Here is a 15,152-nt window from a genome sequence, read left to right on the forward strand (position 1 = left end):
GCGAGAGGACACCTCAGAGGGCAGTGAGGCTATATGGGTAGAGATCAGGAATAAGAAGGGTGCAGTCACAATGTTGGGGGTATACTACAGGCCTCCCAACAGCCAGCGGGAGATAGAGGAGCAGATAGGTAGACAGATTTTGGAAAAGAGTAAAAACAACAGGGTTGTGGTGATGGGAGACTTCAACTTCCCCAATATTGACTGGGACTCACTTAGTGCCAGGGGCTTAGACGGGGCGGAGTTTGTAAGGAGCATCCAGGAGGGCTTCTTAAAACAATATGTAGACAGTCCAACTAGGGAAGGGGCGGTACTGGACCTGGTATTGGGGAATGAGCCCGGCCAGGTGGTAGATGTTTCAGTAGGGGAGCATTTCGGTAACAGTGACCACAATTCAGTAAGTTTTAAAGTACTGGTGGACAAGGATAAGAGTGGTCCGAGGATGAATGTGCTAAATTGGGGGAAGGCTAATTATGACAATATTAGGTGGGAACTGAAGAACATAGATTGGGGGCGGATGTTTGAGGGCAAATCAACATCTGACATGTGGGAGGCTTTCAAGTGTCAGTTGAAGGGAATACAGGACAGGCATGTTCCTGTGAGGAAGAAAGATAAATACGGCAATTTTCGGGAACCTTGGATGACGAGTGATATTGTAGGCCTCGTCAAAAAGAAAAAGGAGGCATTTGTCAGGGCTAAAAGGCTGGGAACAGACGAAGCCTGTGTGGCATATAAGGAAAGTAGGAAGGAACTTAAGCAAGGAGTCAGGAGGGCTAGAAGGGGTCATGAAAAGTCATTGGCAAATAGGGTTAAGGAAAATCCCAAGGCTTTTTACACGTACATAAAAAGCAAGAGGGTAGCCAGGGAAAGGGTTGGCCCACTGAAGGATAGGCAAGGGAATCTATGTGTGGAGCCAGAGGAAATGGGCGAGGTACTAAATGAATACTTTGCATCAGTATTCACCAAAGAGAAGGAATTGGTAGATGTTGAGTCTGGAGAAGGGGGTGTAGATAGCCTGGGTCACATTGTGATCCAAAAAGACGAGGTGTTGGGTGTCTTAAAAAATATTAAGGTAGATAAGTCCCCAGGGCCTGATGGGATCTACCCCAGAATACTGAAGGAGGCTGGAGAGGAAATTGCTGAGGCCTTGACAGAAATCTTTGGATCCTCGCTGTCTTCAGGGGATGTCCCGGAGGACTGGAGAATAGCCAATGTTGTTCCTCTGTTTAAGAAGGGTAGCAAGGATAATCCCGGGAACTACAGGCCGGTGAGCCTTACTTCAGTGGTAGGGAAATTACTGGAGAGAATTCTTCGAGACAGGATCTACTCCCATTTGGAAGCAAATGGACGTATTAGTGAGAGGCAGCACGGTTTTGTGAAGGGGAGGTCGTGTCTCACTAACTTGATAGAGTTTTTCGAGGAGGTCACTAAGATGATTGATGCAGGTAGGGCAGTGGATGTTGTCTACATGGACTTCAGTAAGGCCTTTGACAAGGTCCCTCATGGTAGACTAGTACAAAAGGTGAAGTCACACGGGATCAGGGGTGAGCTGGCAAGGTGGATTCAGAACTGGCTAGGCCATAGAAGGCAGAGGGTAGCAATGGAGGGATGCTTTTCTAATTGGAGGGCTGTGACCAGTGGTGTTCCACAGGGATCAGTGCTGGGACCTTTGCTGTTTGTAGTATATATAAATGATTTGGAGGAAAATGTAACTGGTCTGATTAGTAAGTTTGCAGACGACACAAAGGTTGGTGGAATTGCGGATAGCGATGAGGACTGTCTGAGGATACAGCAGGATTTAGATTGTCTGGAGACTTGGGCGGAGAGATGGCAGATGGAGTTTAATCCGGACAAATGTGAGGTAATGCATTTTGGAAGGGCTAATGCAGGTTGGGAATTTTCAGTAAATGGTAGAACCCTCAAGAGTATTGAAAGTCAAAGAGATCTAGGAGTACAGGTCCACAGGTCATTGAAAGGGGCAACACAGGTGGAGAAGGTAGTCAAGAAGGCATACGGCATGCTTGCCTTCATTGGACGGGGCATTGAGTATAAGAATTGGCAAGTCATGTTGCAGCTGTATAGAACCTTAGTTAGGCCACACTTGGAGTATAGTGTTCAATTCTGGTCGCCACACTACCAGAAGGATGTGGAGGCTTTAGAGAGGGTGCAGAAGAGATTTACCAGAATGTTGCCTGGTATGGAGGGCATAAGCTATGAGGAGCGATTGAATAAACTCGGTTTGTTCTCTCTGGAACGAAGGAGGTTGAGGGGCGACCTGATAGAGGTCTACAAAATTATGAGGGGCATAGACAGAGTGGATAGTCAGAGGCTTTTCCCCAGGGTAGAGGGGTCAATTACTAGGGGGCATAGGTTTAAGGTGAGAGGGGCAAGGTTTAGAGTAGATGTACGAGGCAAGTTTTTTACGCAGAGGATAGTGGGTGCCTGGAACTCGCTACCGGAGGAGGTAGTGGAAGCAGGGACGATAGGGACATTTAAGGGGCATCTTGACAAATATATGAATAGGATGGGAATAGAAGGATACGGACCCAGGAAGTGTAGAAGATTGTAGTTTAGTCGGGCAGTATGGTCGGCGCGGGCTTGGAGGGCCGAAGGGCCTGTTCCTGTGCTGTACATTTCTTTGTTCTTTGTTCTTTGTTCTTTGATAACTGGGTTTACTCAACTGACTTTGCACGTTTGTGATCTGCACTCTATGCATGCACAGTGTTCTACTTGGTGCTTCCTCAGTGATCAAAACATTAGAATTCCTGCTGTATCTATGACTTTCAAGGGCCTTTTTCATAGGGGTGTACACTAAACACCATGCTTCCAATACAAATATATGTGATGTGGTCTCAAAATACTAACTTACTACACACACTAATATTAATATTATTGTCTGAACAAAATAAGTTATTTACATTGTACTGAAAGAGGTTCAGATGACAAGTTTTTTTATTCTTCAGGTAGGTTTGCAACATTTTCCACAAGAACTAAATTAACAGGCATTATACGTTTTAAATTCAAATTCTAGAGCTTCTGTACATCTGGACAAATAATGAATTCACTTATCAGTACAATAATATCTGTAGCATTGAGCATTACATTTTGCCATTTGCCTTAGGAAATTTAAATAATGCAGGCTACATCTAAAATTCAAAAAACAATTATTTACTTACCAGGAAGCAATGCATATTCACTGCAGTTTTCTCAATTATATAAACTATTTTCAACCTAACATTATTGTATTTTCCTCATTCTTGGGAGTCCAAAGCACCTTGGTATTCTCAATGGAAACGTTAAATGGTGGGTTCACGATCACAAGTGATAACAGAAAATTGGAATGACAATGCCTTACCCTTCCTACCGAAGAACCACAGCATACAGTGGCGAAACATGGCAATAGCTGGTCAAATTAGCATTACAGATCAGTAAGAAAAAGCAATGATGACAAGGAAATGAAGGACAGAAGATACAAACAATGCAGATAGAAGAAATTGTAGGTTTGTAGGACATAAGGCTCCACCTTAAAGCCAAATGCTGCTTTCAGCTTTCTTGTTAATGCACATCTGCAGTCCTAAGTAGAGACACAACCCTGCTTGGCTCATTCGCTGTCCTGCCCGTGCTGCCACAGTCCTCACACTGCAGAGCAGCAGTTAAAAAAGAACACCCAGCAGTTCAGACTATTGCAAACAGAAATGAGCACTTCTTTTCCCTTTATAACTTATCCTTCAATTTTATATATCATCCAAATCCTGGTGAAATGATTCTTTGTTTAACATGTTTTTAATCCAGTGTAGTCAAACACCCACAGTTCTAACCTGCAGATCAAGATCCAGAATGTTCAACACAGTCTGATGTGTTCTTCACAAATACTGTCAAAATTTCTGTCCACAAACAAAATGCCAGGCATCAGTTTTCACACAATCTCTCTGAAATCAGAGTGCTTTCTGTCTTTCAAATGCACGTCAGAATCTTCCTAGTTCTCACCTTGAAAATGGAATGTCTTCTGATCCACCGTGACTGTGAAGGTGCTGTCATCCTCATCGTCTATACCAATCACAGCTCCCTATGAAACAAAGAGACCAAAAGCCTGATGAAATAAGCAGTGACATCATCAGCCTACTGCACTGGAATGTTAACAGGCGGAGAAGGTAGAGGGAGATACCAAATACTGCAGAATATCAGTTTCACATGCAGCATCCCTTCCTAAGACACCTTATTGAAATTCAAAAGCACAAAACAGTCTAAACATGCATTCAGCACTTACTGATGGAAAATATGCAAAATAAATAATTCATTAGTTAAGCTAAAGTAATTCAGCAATAACATTACAGATTTCACATACACATTCCTAATTGGTACAAGAACAGTAATCAGTGCGTTTCAAACACTAGTCTAAAAAGGCCGACAGTCACTGATCAGCGCTGCTAGTTATGCATATTTCTGCTTTCAAATACTGTAAAAAGATTCAAACTGAAAATCTGTCCAACAAAGAAAGAAATCTACACTTTTAATAAATCACTTTTTAAAAACATTTTCATTGTGTTCTTTGCAGATACCTGATTAAGATCAGACTGGACAGCTTCAGAAATGCTGAAGTTGATGAGTTATTTATTGTGAAATGGCAGCTTCTTTTGGTGAAGTCTGATAAAAATGGCTCAAATTCATCAGTCTATTATACTGGGATATTCATTCAATTCGGTCTTTTCCTTAATTACAACATTCAGACAGAAATAAGATCACAAATGTTAAAGAAATCTTATATTATTGAAAGATCTTCAACCAAAGTGCTCTCTCCACACCTGCTGCCTAACCTATGCACCCAGCGTTTTCAGTTTTTGCTTTCAGATTTTATTTAAGTTTGTTTTTATAGAATCATAAAATGGTTACAGCACAGAAGGATGTTCAGCCCGTCATGCCTCTACAGGATCTCTGAAAGAGCAACTCTGCTAGTCCCACTCTCCCACCTGTATCCGTACAAATCTCTCTTCAGGTAATTATCCAACTCTCTTTTGAAAGCCACAACTGAGATAGTGCATTTCTTTTTTTCAGATTGTCCTTAACTTCCACTTTCATTGGTATTTTCTGGTTCTTGGCCGTTCAGTTACACCCAGCAGTATTACCAAATCTTTCAATTACACAATGTAACCAACTCCATTTTTGCAGCAGCTTCCTAAATCAACCTTGTGTTTAATTGTGACAATGGGTTGGTGGCAGCAAGGACTGAAGTGACAGAGCACTATGTGAAGTGGGATTTATCTATTGTGAGGTTGAGGCATGGAGGTAAGTAGAGAAGAAAGCACGTAGCAAACTTTCACAAACTCAGGATGCCCTAAAATGCTTCTTCATAGCTAACAAAACATTTTGAAATTAAGCCAATGTTGTAATATAGGCAAATGCAGACAATTTTTATACAACAGTGTGCTGCAACCAGCAACCAATTCAATAACCAAATAACCCATTTTAGCTGCTGGATGAGGGATAAATGTCAGGATTTCAGGAGTGTTACGATCCCAGACCCCCACAGTTGCTAGGATACTGGACAGAAATCCCAATATTTAATTTTAATTTTGTAAGACTGTGAGAAAGGATACCTTGGTCCAGGAGTGATTTGACACATGGAGATATGGTATATTAAAACAAACTTTATTACTAACAGTATTAAAATATCTTTAACATCACATGAGAAAATAGCTTAATTACCCCGTAAACAATGCTGATCAATACAGTGACACAATAACCCTTAACTGCTATCTTAATTTCCATGCAAACAAAGAAAAATCACCTCAGGTCACAATCCACTTTTAATACAGTTAGCAGTCTCAGGGATACTGCTAACTGCTGTCATGAGATGCCTTGGATACTCCACTATGAGAAAGAGATCTTTTGAAACTGCTCGAAAGAAAAAAAAGAAACCTGCCTCCCTGTCAGGATAATGCAGAATCTCTGGCTGTATTCTTCAGAAATCTTCTCAGCTCCCCTTCTAACCAAAAACTAACTCTGAAAACCTCAACACGTGACTGATTCAAGCTGTCTCCTCCAATTTATTACATCAGCAGAACACAATGTCTCTAATTATCTACTCCCCAGGGAACCCTCCCACTAAAAATAAAAGTCGATTAGCCCAAACCTCTATAATGTTTTAATTGCACCTGTCTCCAAAAAGGCCTGGCTGCTTTCAAACCAGGATGACTGCAGCAGCCACATATTATCCCCGCTTTTAACCCTTACTGCACCAAATACATATAATACAATACATCTCAAAATCACAGGAGCTTTCTCCCAAGAAGAGTTCCATAGGAATCTTTACATTCACCCGATAAAATAGACAGGAGAATGGTTGACACTACCGTTCCTCATTGCAGTGGCAGATAAATTACAAGTCCCTGCTTTTAGAATGTAGCTGAAAGACACAAACTTCTAACTTGAAAATGAGTAAGCTAACTGATCTATGGTGGACATCTTGTTAGTTGTACATTTAAACATATGCTAAACACAAGATTGAGCATAAATAAATGCATTTAGGTTATTTACATCATACTCTTCTACTTTACCTACCTAGTGCAATGCTGCATCATCTGCACAAGATCAGGATTTGAGCGCCATCAACCACTAAAACTAATGAACATTTAAAGAATGAGCCTCAGCATCCAAGCATTGGTGGGGATCCATACCTACCAGTCCAGTATAATCGAAGGCAGCATGGTGCTCAAGTGGAAGGAAACCTGCATAATGGTCTCTCCAGAAGATCCTTCACACTATAGAAATCGGATATCGGGCTATAGTACATCCTTTAGATAATAAATACTGTAGCCATAGAGTACTAGTGGTGGAGGAAGTGACTGTGAATAGCCTCAAGCTTTTAGTGATTCTGCGACTGCAACCATCTAGATGAATACTGATTATTCCATCCGACTTCGGAGTTCAGTATTGTACTTCATGGTAGGAATGGAGGGCTTGGGAGGCAAACCAATTGATAATACCCAACTCTTCCCCGTTCCGGCAGCCATTGATCACTTGGCTGTTCTAATTACCATTCTGATCAATAGCGATCCCCAGGTTAATGATGTTGTGGGTACTTGCCAATGGCAGTGCCCGTGAAGCTTAAGCAGTGGTGGTTGGACTTATTCTTCTTGAAAAATGTGGTCAATGTGATATGGGTACTCGTGTATTGACAACTCCCAGCTCTAAACCTATCTATCCGCTTTCTGTATCGTCAGACTACCAGTCTGAAAGTTTCTGTCTCCCACAAATGCTCCCAGACCTGCTAAGTAATGTTCTCGTTGAGCTGTATGGTTGAAATGGCAACTTGAAAGATGCTGCCCAGACCTGGATCTGAAACAAATAGGCATGTGCACATCCACAAAATAAATTAAAGGGTCAAGCACTTGAGTTGTACACAAGTACAGTACACCCGAAGGGAGTAATGCTGTTGAGTATTTCCAGAATCTTCTGTTTTTGTTAGGCTACTAGATCTGAAATTCTCTCACTAAATTTTGGTTCACTGCCCTAATTTGTTTTGAAACCATGCTCCTGTGAAGTGCTGTGGGACGTTTTACTATATAGGTGTTAACTAAATGTTTTTGGTGATGCTGTTAGCAGACAATGTGTTATATTATAGGCAAATGTTAGGAGTGAGTGGAGCACAGATGGATATGGGGGTAACGTTGATGGAACAAACAATGGGGAAGAGGAAGAACAATGGACCAGTAATCCAAGGACCCAAAATGGTCTGGGAGCCCAGGTTTGAATCCCACAACAACAGATGGTGAAACTTGAATTCGATAAAAATTTGGAATTAAAAGCCTAAATGGACTTCCAATGGCGGCCATGGTGAGTGCCAGCTCCCGCTCGAGGCTGTTTGTTTTGGACCCTTTCCCCGTTTGTAGGGTGGATGCATTGCGGAAAAAAGGTGCAGGGGTGACTGGAGGAAAGTTTGACTCCACTGGTGGGTACATCCACGTGCCAAAAGTGGGTTGAGAAGAAGGGGACAGCTGGAGCAGGAGAATCTTCGTGCTACACAGGTTAAGATGGCGGAGGGTAAAGGGTCTGCCTTGCCTGCCCAATGGTCGACGGAGCAACTGGTGGACTTTTTAAAATGAAAAGTTTAGCCGACAAAGGAGGGAGGCCCAGGAGGACCTAGCCATGGCTGCGGAGCAGTTAAAAGCTGGAATTGACCGTGTGGAGCTGAGACTGGAATCCCAGGGCCAGGCTATTCGGAAAGTGGAGGCGGCGATGGGGGAGCACGAAAAGCAGCTGGCCTCGTCAGTGGCTGAAATAGGTGTGATGCAGGAGACTCGGAAGCAGTTAAAGGAGAAGGGCAGCACTGTAGCATTGTGGTTAGCACAATTGCTTCACAGCTCCAGCATGGCAGCACGGTAGCATTGTGGATAGCACAATTGCTTCACATATCCAGGGTCCCAGGTTCGATTCCCAGCTTGGGTCACTGTTTGTGCGGAGTCTGCACGTTCTCCCAGTGTGTGCGTGGGTTTCCTCCGGCTGCTCCGGTTTCCTCCCACAGTCCAAAGATGTGCGGGTTAGGTGGATTGGCCATGCTAAATTGCCCTTAGTGTCCAAAATTGCCCTGAGTGTTGGGAGGGGTTACTGGGTAATAGGGATAGGGTGGAGGTGTGGGCCTGGGTAGGGTGCTCTTTCCAAGAGCTGGTGCAGACTCGATGGGCCGAATGGCCTCCTTCTGCACTGTAAATTCTATGAAGGTGGCGGACTTGGAGTACCGCTTCTGGCGGCAGAACCTAGGAAACCGGAGCAAACACACACAAACACGGGGGGAATGTGCAGACTCCGCACAGACTGTTAGGTAATTTGGACATTCTGAATTCTCCATCAGTGTACCCGAACAGGCGCCGGAATGTGGCAACCAGAGGCTTTTCACAGTAACTTCATTGCTGTGTTAATGTAAGCCTACTTGTGACATTAATAAGATTATACTTCCAATTTTTTTTTTTAAAGAATGTGGCTACTCCACAGACTGAGCTCCATAGCTCTTTCAGCTAGTCCATCACTCTCCACTTTCTTTTATTCTCAAAATTAGATGTAGCTACTTAAGTTAACAGCACCTCGCCAAATTATCAAGCTCATATCCTGTGACTAGCTGCCCTAAGTAACCAGTGACATCTTTCTGCTTGTTGGAAAGGTAAAAGAAAAAGAAATAACAAATGAACAAACCAAATGAACAAGAGATGGCGAGAAGGAGAACATAACAGAATGGCAAGGAGAACCCAAGGTAAAGTTAAACATATACAGAAGACTCAAATGCAAATACAATAGGTAAATGAGACACTATGGGCTGGATTCTTCTGCCCTACCCGCCGCAAGAACGCCATGGGCGGGACGCGGAGAAGTCCATTGACCTTGGGCGGGATTCTCCAGTCGCCGGCTGGAGAACCCCACCCTATATGTTATTCTAAATAAGAATAATTTAGGAGTTCTCCTAATGTCCTGGTCATATTTACCTCTCAATTAACATTTCTGAAACAGATCTGGTCATTAGTCTCAATGGGGACAACATATTTGGCATGGACAGATTATTGGCTACCTAACAGGAAACAACGTAGGCAGTCCAAAGATGTGCAGGTTAGGTGGATTGGCCATGCAAAATTGCCCTTAGTGTCCAAAAAGGTTGGGTGGGTTACTGGCTTATGGGGATAGGGTGGAGGTATGGGCTTAAGAAGGTGCTCTTTCCAAAGGTCAGTGCATATACTCGACAGACCGAATGGCCTCCTTCCGGTAGAAAGAGGGAAAATCGACGGTGAATATCAAAGAAAATAAGGGAGAGTATCAAATTGAAGGAAGAGGCATAAAAAGTGGCAAAGATTAGTGGGAGACTAGAGGACTGGGAAATCTTTAGGGGGCAACAGAAAGCTACCATAAAAGCTATAAAGAAGAGTAAGGTAGATTATGAGAGTAAACTTGCTCAGAATATAAAAACAGATAGCAAAAGTTTCTACAAATATATAAAACAAAAAAGAATGGCAAAGGTAAATATTGGTTCTTTAGAGGATGAGAAGGGAGGTTTAATAATGGGAGATGAGGAAATGGCTGAGGAACTGAACAGGTTTTTTGGGGTCGGTCTTCACAGTGGAAGACACAAATAACATGCCAGTGACTGATAGAAATGAGGCTATGACAGGTGAGGACCTTGAGATGTAGGAGATGTAGGACCTTAAGGAGGTAGTGATGGGCAAGCTAATGGGGCTAAAGATAGACAAGTCTCCTGGCCCTGATGGAATGCATCCCAGAGTGCTAAAAGAGATGGCTAGGGAAATTGCAAATGCACTAGTGATAAATCACCAAAATTCACTAGACTCTAGGAGTCCTGGCAGTTTGGAAATTAGCAAACGTGACACCACTGTTTAAAAAAAGGAGGTAGTCAGAAAGCGGGTAATGATAGGCCAGTTAGCTTAACTTTGGTAGTCGGGAAGATGCTGGAATCTATCATCAAGGAAGAAATAGCGAGACATCTGAATGGAAATTGTCCCATTGGGCAGACGCAGCATGGGTTCATAAAAGGGCAGGTCGTGCTTAACTAATTTAGTGGAATTTTTTGAGGACATTACCAGTGCGGTAGATAACGGGGAGCCAATGGATGTGTTATATCTGGATTTCCAGAAAGCTTTTGACAAGGTGCCACACAAAAGGTTGCTGCATAAGATAAAGCTGCATGGCATTAAGGGTAAAGTAGTAGCATGGATAGAGGATTGGTTAATTAATAGAAAGCAAAGAGTGGGGATTAATGGGTGTTTCTCTGGTTGGCAATCAGTAGCTAGTGGTGTCCCTCAGGGATCAGTGTTGGGCCCACAATTGTTCACAATTTACATAGATGATTTGGAGTTGGGGACCAAGTGCAATGCGTCCAAGTTTGCAGATGACACGAAGATGAGTGGTAAAGCAAAAAGTGCAGAGGATATCAGTAGTCTGCAGAGGGACTTGGATAGGTTAAGTGAATGGGCTCGGGTCTGGCAGATGGAATACAATGCTGACAAATGTGAGGTTATCCATTTTGGTAGGAATAACAGCAAAAGGGATTATTTAAATGATAAAATATTAAAACATGCTGCTGTGCAGAGAGACCTGGGTGTGCTAGTGCATGAGTCGCAAAAAGTTGGTTTACAGGTGATTAAGAAGGCAAATGGGATTTTGTCCTTCATTGCTAGTGGGATGGAGTTTAAAACTAGGGAGGTTATGCTGCAATTGTATACGGTGTTAGTGAGGCCACACCTGGAGTACTGTGTTCAGTTTTGGTCTCCTTACCTGAGAAAGGACGTACTGGCACTGGAGGGTATGTAGAGGAGATTCACACGGTTAATCGCAGAGCTGAAGGGGTTGGATTACGAGGAGAGGTTGAGTAGGCTGGGACTGTACTCGTTGGAATTTAGAAGGATGAGGGGGGTTCTCATAGAAACATATAAAATTATGAAGAGAATAGATAGGATAGATGCGGGCAGGTTGTTTCCACTGGCGGGTGAAAGCAGAACTAGGGGCATCGCCTCAAAATAAGGGGAAGTAGATTTAGGACTCCGTTTAGGAGGAACTTCTTCACCCAAAGGGTTGTGAATCCATGGAATTCCTTGCCCAGTGAAGCAGTTGAGGCTCCTTCATTAAATATTTTTAAGATAAAGATAGATAGTTTTTTGAAGAATAAAGGGATTAAGGGTTATGGTGTTCGGGCCGGAAAGTGGAGCTGAGTCCACAAAAGATCAGCCATGATCTCAATGAATGGCGGAGCAGGCTCGTGGGGCCAGATGGCCTACTCCTGCTCCTAGTTCTTATGTTCTTCTGCACTGTAAATTCTATGAAATGGCTCATTTTCTGGTTGGGAGGATGTGAATGGTGTGCCACAGGGATCAGTTTTTGGGGTCCAATTAAATTTATATAAATGATTTGGCTAACAGGACCGATTGGAAGGCTGCTAGATTTGCTGGCAACACAAAGATATGTAGAAAAGTAAGTTGTGAAGAGGACGTAAGGAGGCTACAAAATGATATAGTTAGGTTAGGTGAGTGGACAAAGGTCTGGGAAATAGACCATAAAGTTGGAAAATGTGAAGGGAGTCCATTTTGCCAGGACAAGTAAAAAAGCACGTTATTTAAATGGCAAGAGATGCCAGAGCTCTTGAGGTGTAGATGGGTCTGGGTGTCATAGTGCTGGAGCCACCTGGGTTGGCCAACTCCCGACGTAAAATGGAGAACAGCAAAGGCTGAAGGGAAATTCAGCCAACACAGGCAGAAACTAGCAGGTGCAGGTTTACTGTGTATTAAACTCTGCAAAAGCCCAGACAGCATCGATACAAGCAGCCATCTGCATAATAATGCAGCAGCCATCTACATACTAATGAGCGATCCCCGGGAACAATTGAAACATTTGAGATAAACAAGGCCAAGCCAGACTCCTCGGTGCCAGCAGGAGCCAACACAAAAGAGGTTAACAGACACCTCAAGACCGCCTATCGATCAGGGAACCGCTCCAATATTGGAGAAATCGAACCAAGCGATTGGAACGAAGTCCAATCACTTGGAACCAGGTACGGGGTCCGCCCCGAAAGGCGGGAAGCCCCTGGGGACTATAAAGTAAAGCCCCCAAGTTCAAATCGTTCTTCTTGACCGGGTCACTCAGCAACGCAAACCAATCCTTGACAGTGACCTGTTCAGCTGCCGTCAAAAGACCGTGAATCTCAAGTCAACGCTCGCTACGAGATAGGCGCTCCTAGCTACCAGTCCATACCAGCTATTGAATCCCGCAGACTCAAAACCCGAAAGAAAGGCCATTTGTTCCCCTGATCCGGTGGGCCAGTCCGAAGCTAAGTATAGGCCTGTTAGTTGTAGAAGTAGCTTAGAAAGTAGCGCTTATGCATGAGTAGATTTGACGGTGTGTAAATAAATGTGCTTTGATTTGAATCTTACTAATTGGTGTATTGATCATTACTTGAACTTGAACCTCGTGGCGGTATCATAAAGATACCTGGCGACTCAAGAGCAAAGGTTATAAAACAGAGCCAATTGAACCAACCAAAAGTTAGCAACATATTACTGGCGACATCTGACGGGACCCGATCTAGAAGTGGCTTCACCACTCCGGGAGAACCCAAAAATTTGAATTAGAAATTCAATTGGGAACAGAAAACCACAAGTGTTCAAGCAGTTCTGATCAATTCTCATAATTCGGAAGTGTGTTAAATGCATGCGTAACTAACAGGGTGATAAGGTAAACTGATAGATTTTTTGTTGCGACAAAACTGTCGGGAGTTTGTATTCCGGAAAATAGCGAAAGCCATACCCGTAATTACAGCACCGCCTTAATACCCCTTGTTCCAAATTTTAAGAAAGTATTCAGAGAGGAAAGATGTAAATGCAGGCAATGCAACGCCTCATGAACCCCGAAGAATTTGTGGTCGCAGCGACCAGCAGCAGTAGAGTAGGACAGTGTCCCGTTTGGGAAGAGGAAATCAGGCAGTACCTCAAAGGGAAAGGATGGCCCCTTTGGAGCGAATTCTGTAACAATGAGGAAACAGATCCCAGGAGTATAGGACATACTTGGTGGGAGAACCTGAGCGAGATTCACAAGAAGAGCTTAGGAAAAGCTCGCAAGCCGATGGCAATCGTGTCCTGCTTGGCACAATTGCGAGACACAGAGGAGGTCATTAGGACGCTCCGGAAAGAGATAGAAGGCATACATCGAATGAGCAAGGTCGATGCCAGTGAGGTAGAAAGAGAGACCGTAGAGTGAAGGAGGAAGTTGGCAGCAAAAGACGGAGAGGTGGATGATGCCAAGTGGGCACACCAGTCTTGTCTGGCGCACGTAAGCAGCTTCCAGTCCCAGTACGAAAAGGCCTATCAGGACACGCAACGTGCAGTCCTGGTACGAGAGGAAACCGAGAAGCAGGTAGAGGCATTGCAGAGGCAGTGTAGTGACCTGAAGGCAGCATTAAGAGCACTCCATGCTGCCACCACGGAGCAAATACAAAGCTCATTAGATCACGCAAAGTGCCGGAAGCAGATTGCAGAACTGCAATCTCTGGTTTCAGTTCAAAAAGGATTCCAGGAAACCTTTGGATCACAGTTAGACGAGGAAGACGGCCCTGATTGGGAAGAGTTAAATGAGACAGCGCAGAGATATGTTCAGGGAACATGTGCGCAGGGAAAGCTACAAAAGAGAAAAGCGCCCCAACCCCCCACAGTGCAGATAGTTCAGGCTCCAATGAACCCAGTCACCACCACCGCACAGCCACATCAGACACGGAATTTCTGTACACCACCCCCTTAACAGTGACCCAATTACGGGACGCGTGCGAGAAAATCACACCGTTCCTCCCCACCTCAGACCCCCACCACTTCTTTGCCAGAGTAAAGCAGCAGGCGACCATGTACGGCCTGGATGAGTGACAGCACGTAAAGCTCACAGCTTTGAGTTTAGACCCTTTGGGCGTAGCAGCCCTTCCCGACCCACAGAATGTAGGAGGAGGCACCCTTGCAGAAATGCATACCTCGATCCTGGATGCGATCGGGTATAACCGGGGTGACCCCGTAGATGGCCTCAATAAATGCAGACAAAAGAAAACCGAGCACACCACAGCGTTTGCTGGACGCCTGTGGATCCATTTTGCAGCAGTTTTTGGAGACTTAGACCGCACCCATTTGTCCCCAGACAACATGGCCAAATGGACCCGCACCCTTATCTCCCATGCCACAGAAACAGGACAAAAAGCTTGTGCGAATTATGATCCCTCTGAGGAGGCTCATAATGAGAAATGGGTCGTAAAAAGATTGTCCCGCACCTGGGAGCAGTCTGTACAAAACAAACCCCCAGTTAAAAATCCCGAAGAACAGCAGGCAGAAGCAGATTATACAAGCAGTTAAGGCACACCAGAACCCCGCATGGGTAAATGAAGGCAAGAACTGCCCCCCCACAAAAGTCACAGGAGTGTTACAACTGTGGACAGTTGGGACACTTTGCAAGAGAATGCAATGCCCCACGAAAGCCACAGAGAGCCCAGCAGGCAGGCACTCTGAATAAGAATAGGAAAGAGCCCATACATAGTGGGAGCACCCGTTCAGACCAGACAGACCTGAACGGAACGGAACAGACTGATGGTGTTCGGGCTCCCCCAGTTGGGTCTGCGACACCCTTTGGGATAGGTC

General features: G+C 44.2%; 1 protein-coding gene across 3 annotated transcripts in view; it reads right to left on the reverse strand.

The window, feature by feature from the left end:
* The window catches only part of osbpl9 (oxysterol binding protein-like 9), a 353,537-nt gene that overhangs the window by 248,136 nt on the left and 90,249 nt on the right, over window positions 1-15,152 (reverse strand). For all 3 annotated transcript variants that reach the window (XM_072510896.1, XM_072510895.1, XM_072510897.1), the window contains exon 3: window positions 3,985-4,063. In XM_072510896.1, the coding sequence (XP_072366997.1) occupies window positions 3,985-4,063 (79 nt within the window). The remainder of the gene's footprint in view (window positions 1-3,984; window positions 4,064-15,152) is intronic.

Source organism: Scyliorhinus torazame, chromosome 7 (assembly GCF_047496885.1).
Source record: "Scyliorhinus torazame isolate Kashiwa2021f chromosome 7, sScyTor2.1, whole genome shotgun sequence".
NCBI lineage: Eukaryota > Metazoa > Chordata > Chondrichthyes > Carcharhiniformes > Scyliorhinidae > Scyliorhinus > Scyliorhinus torazame.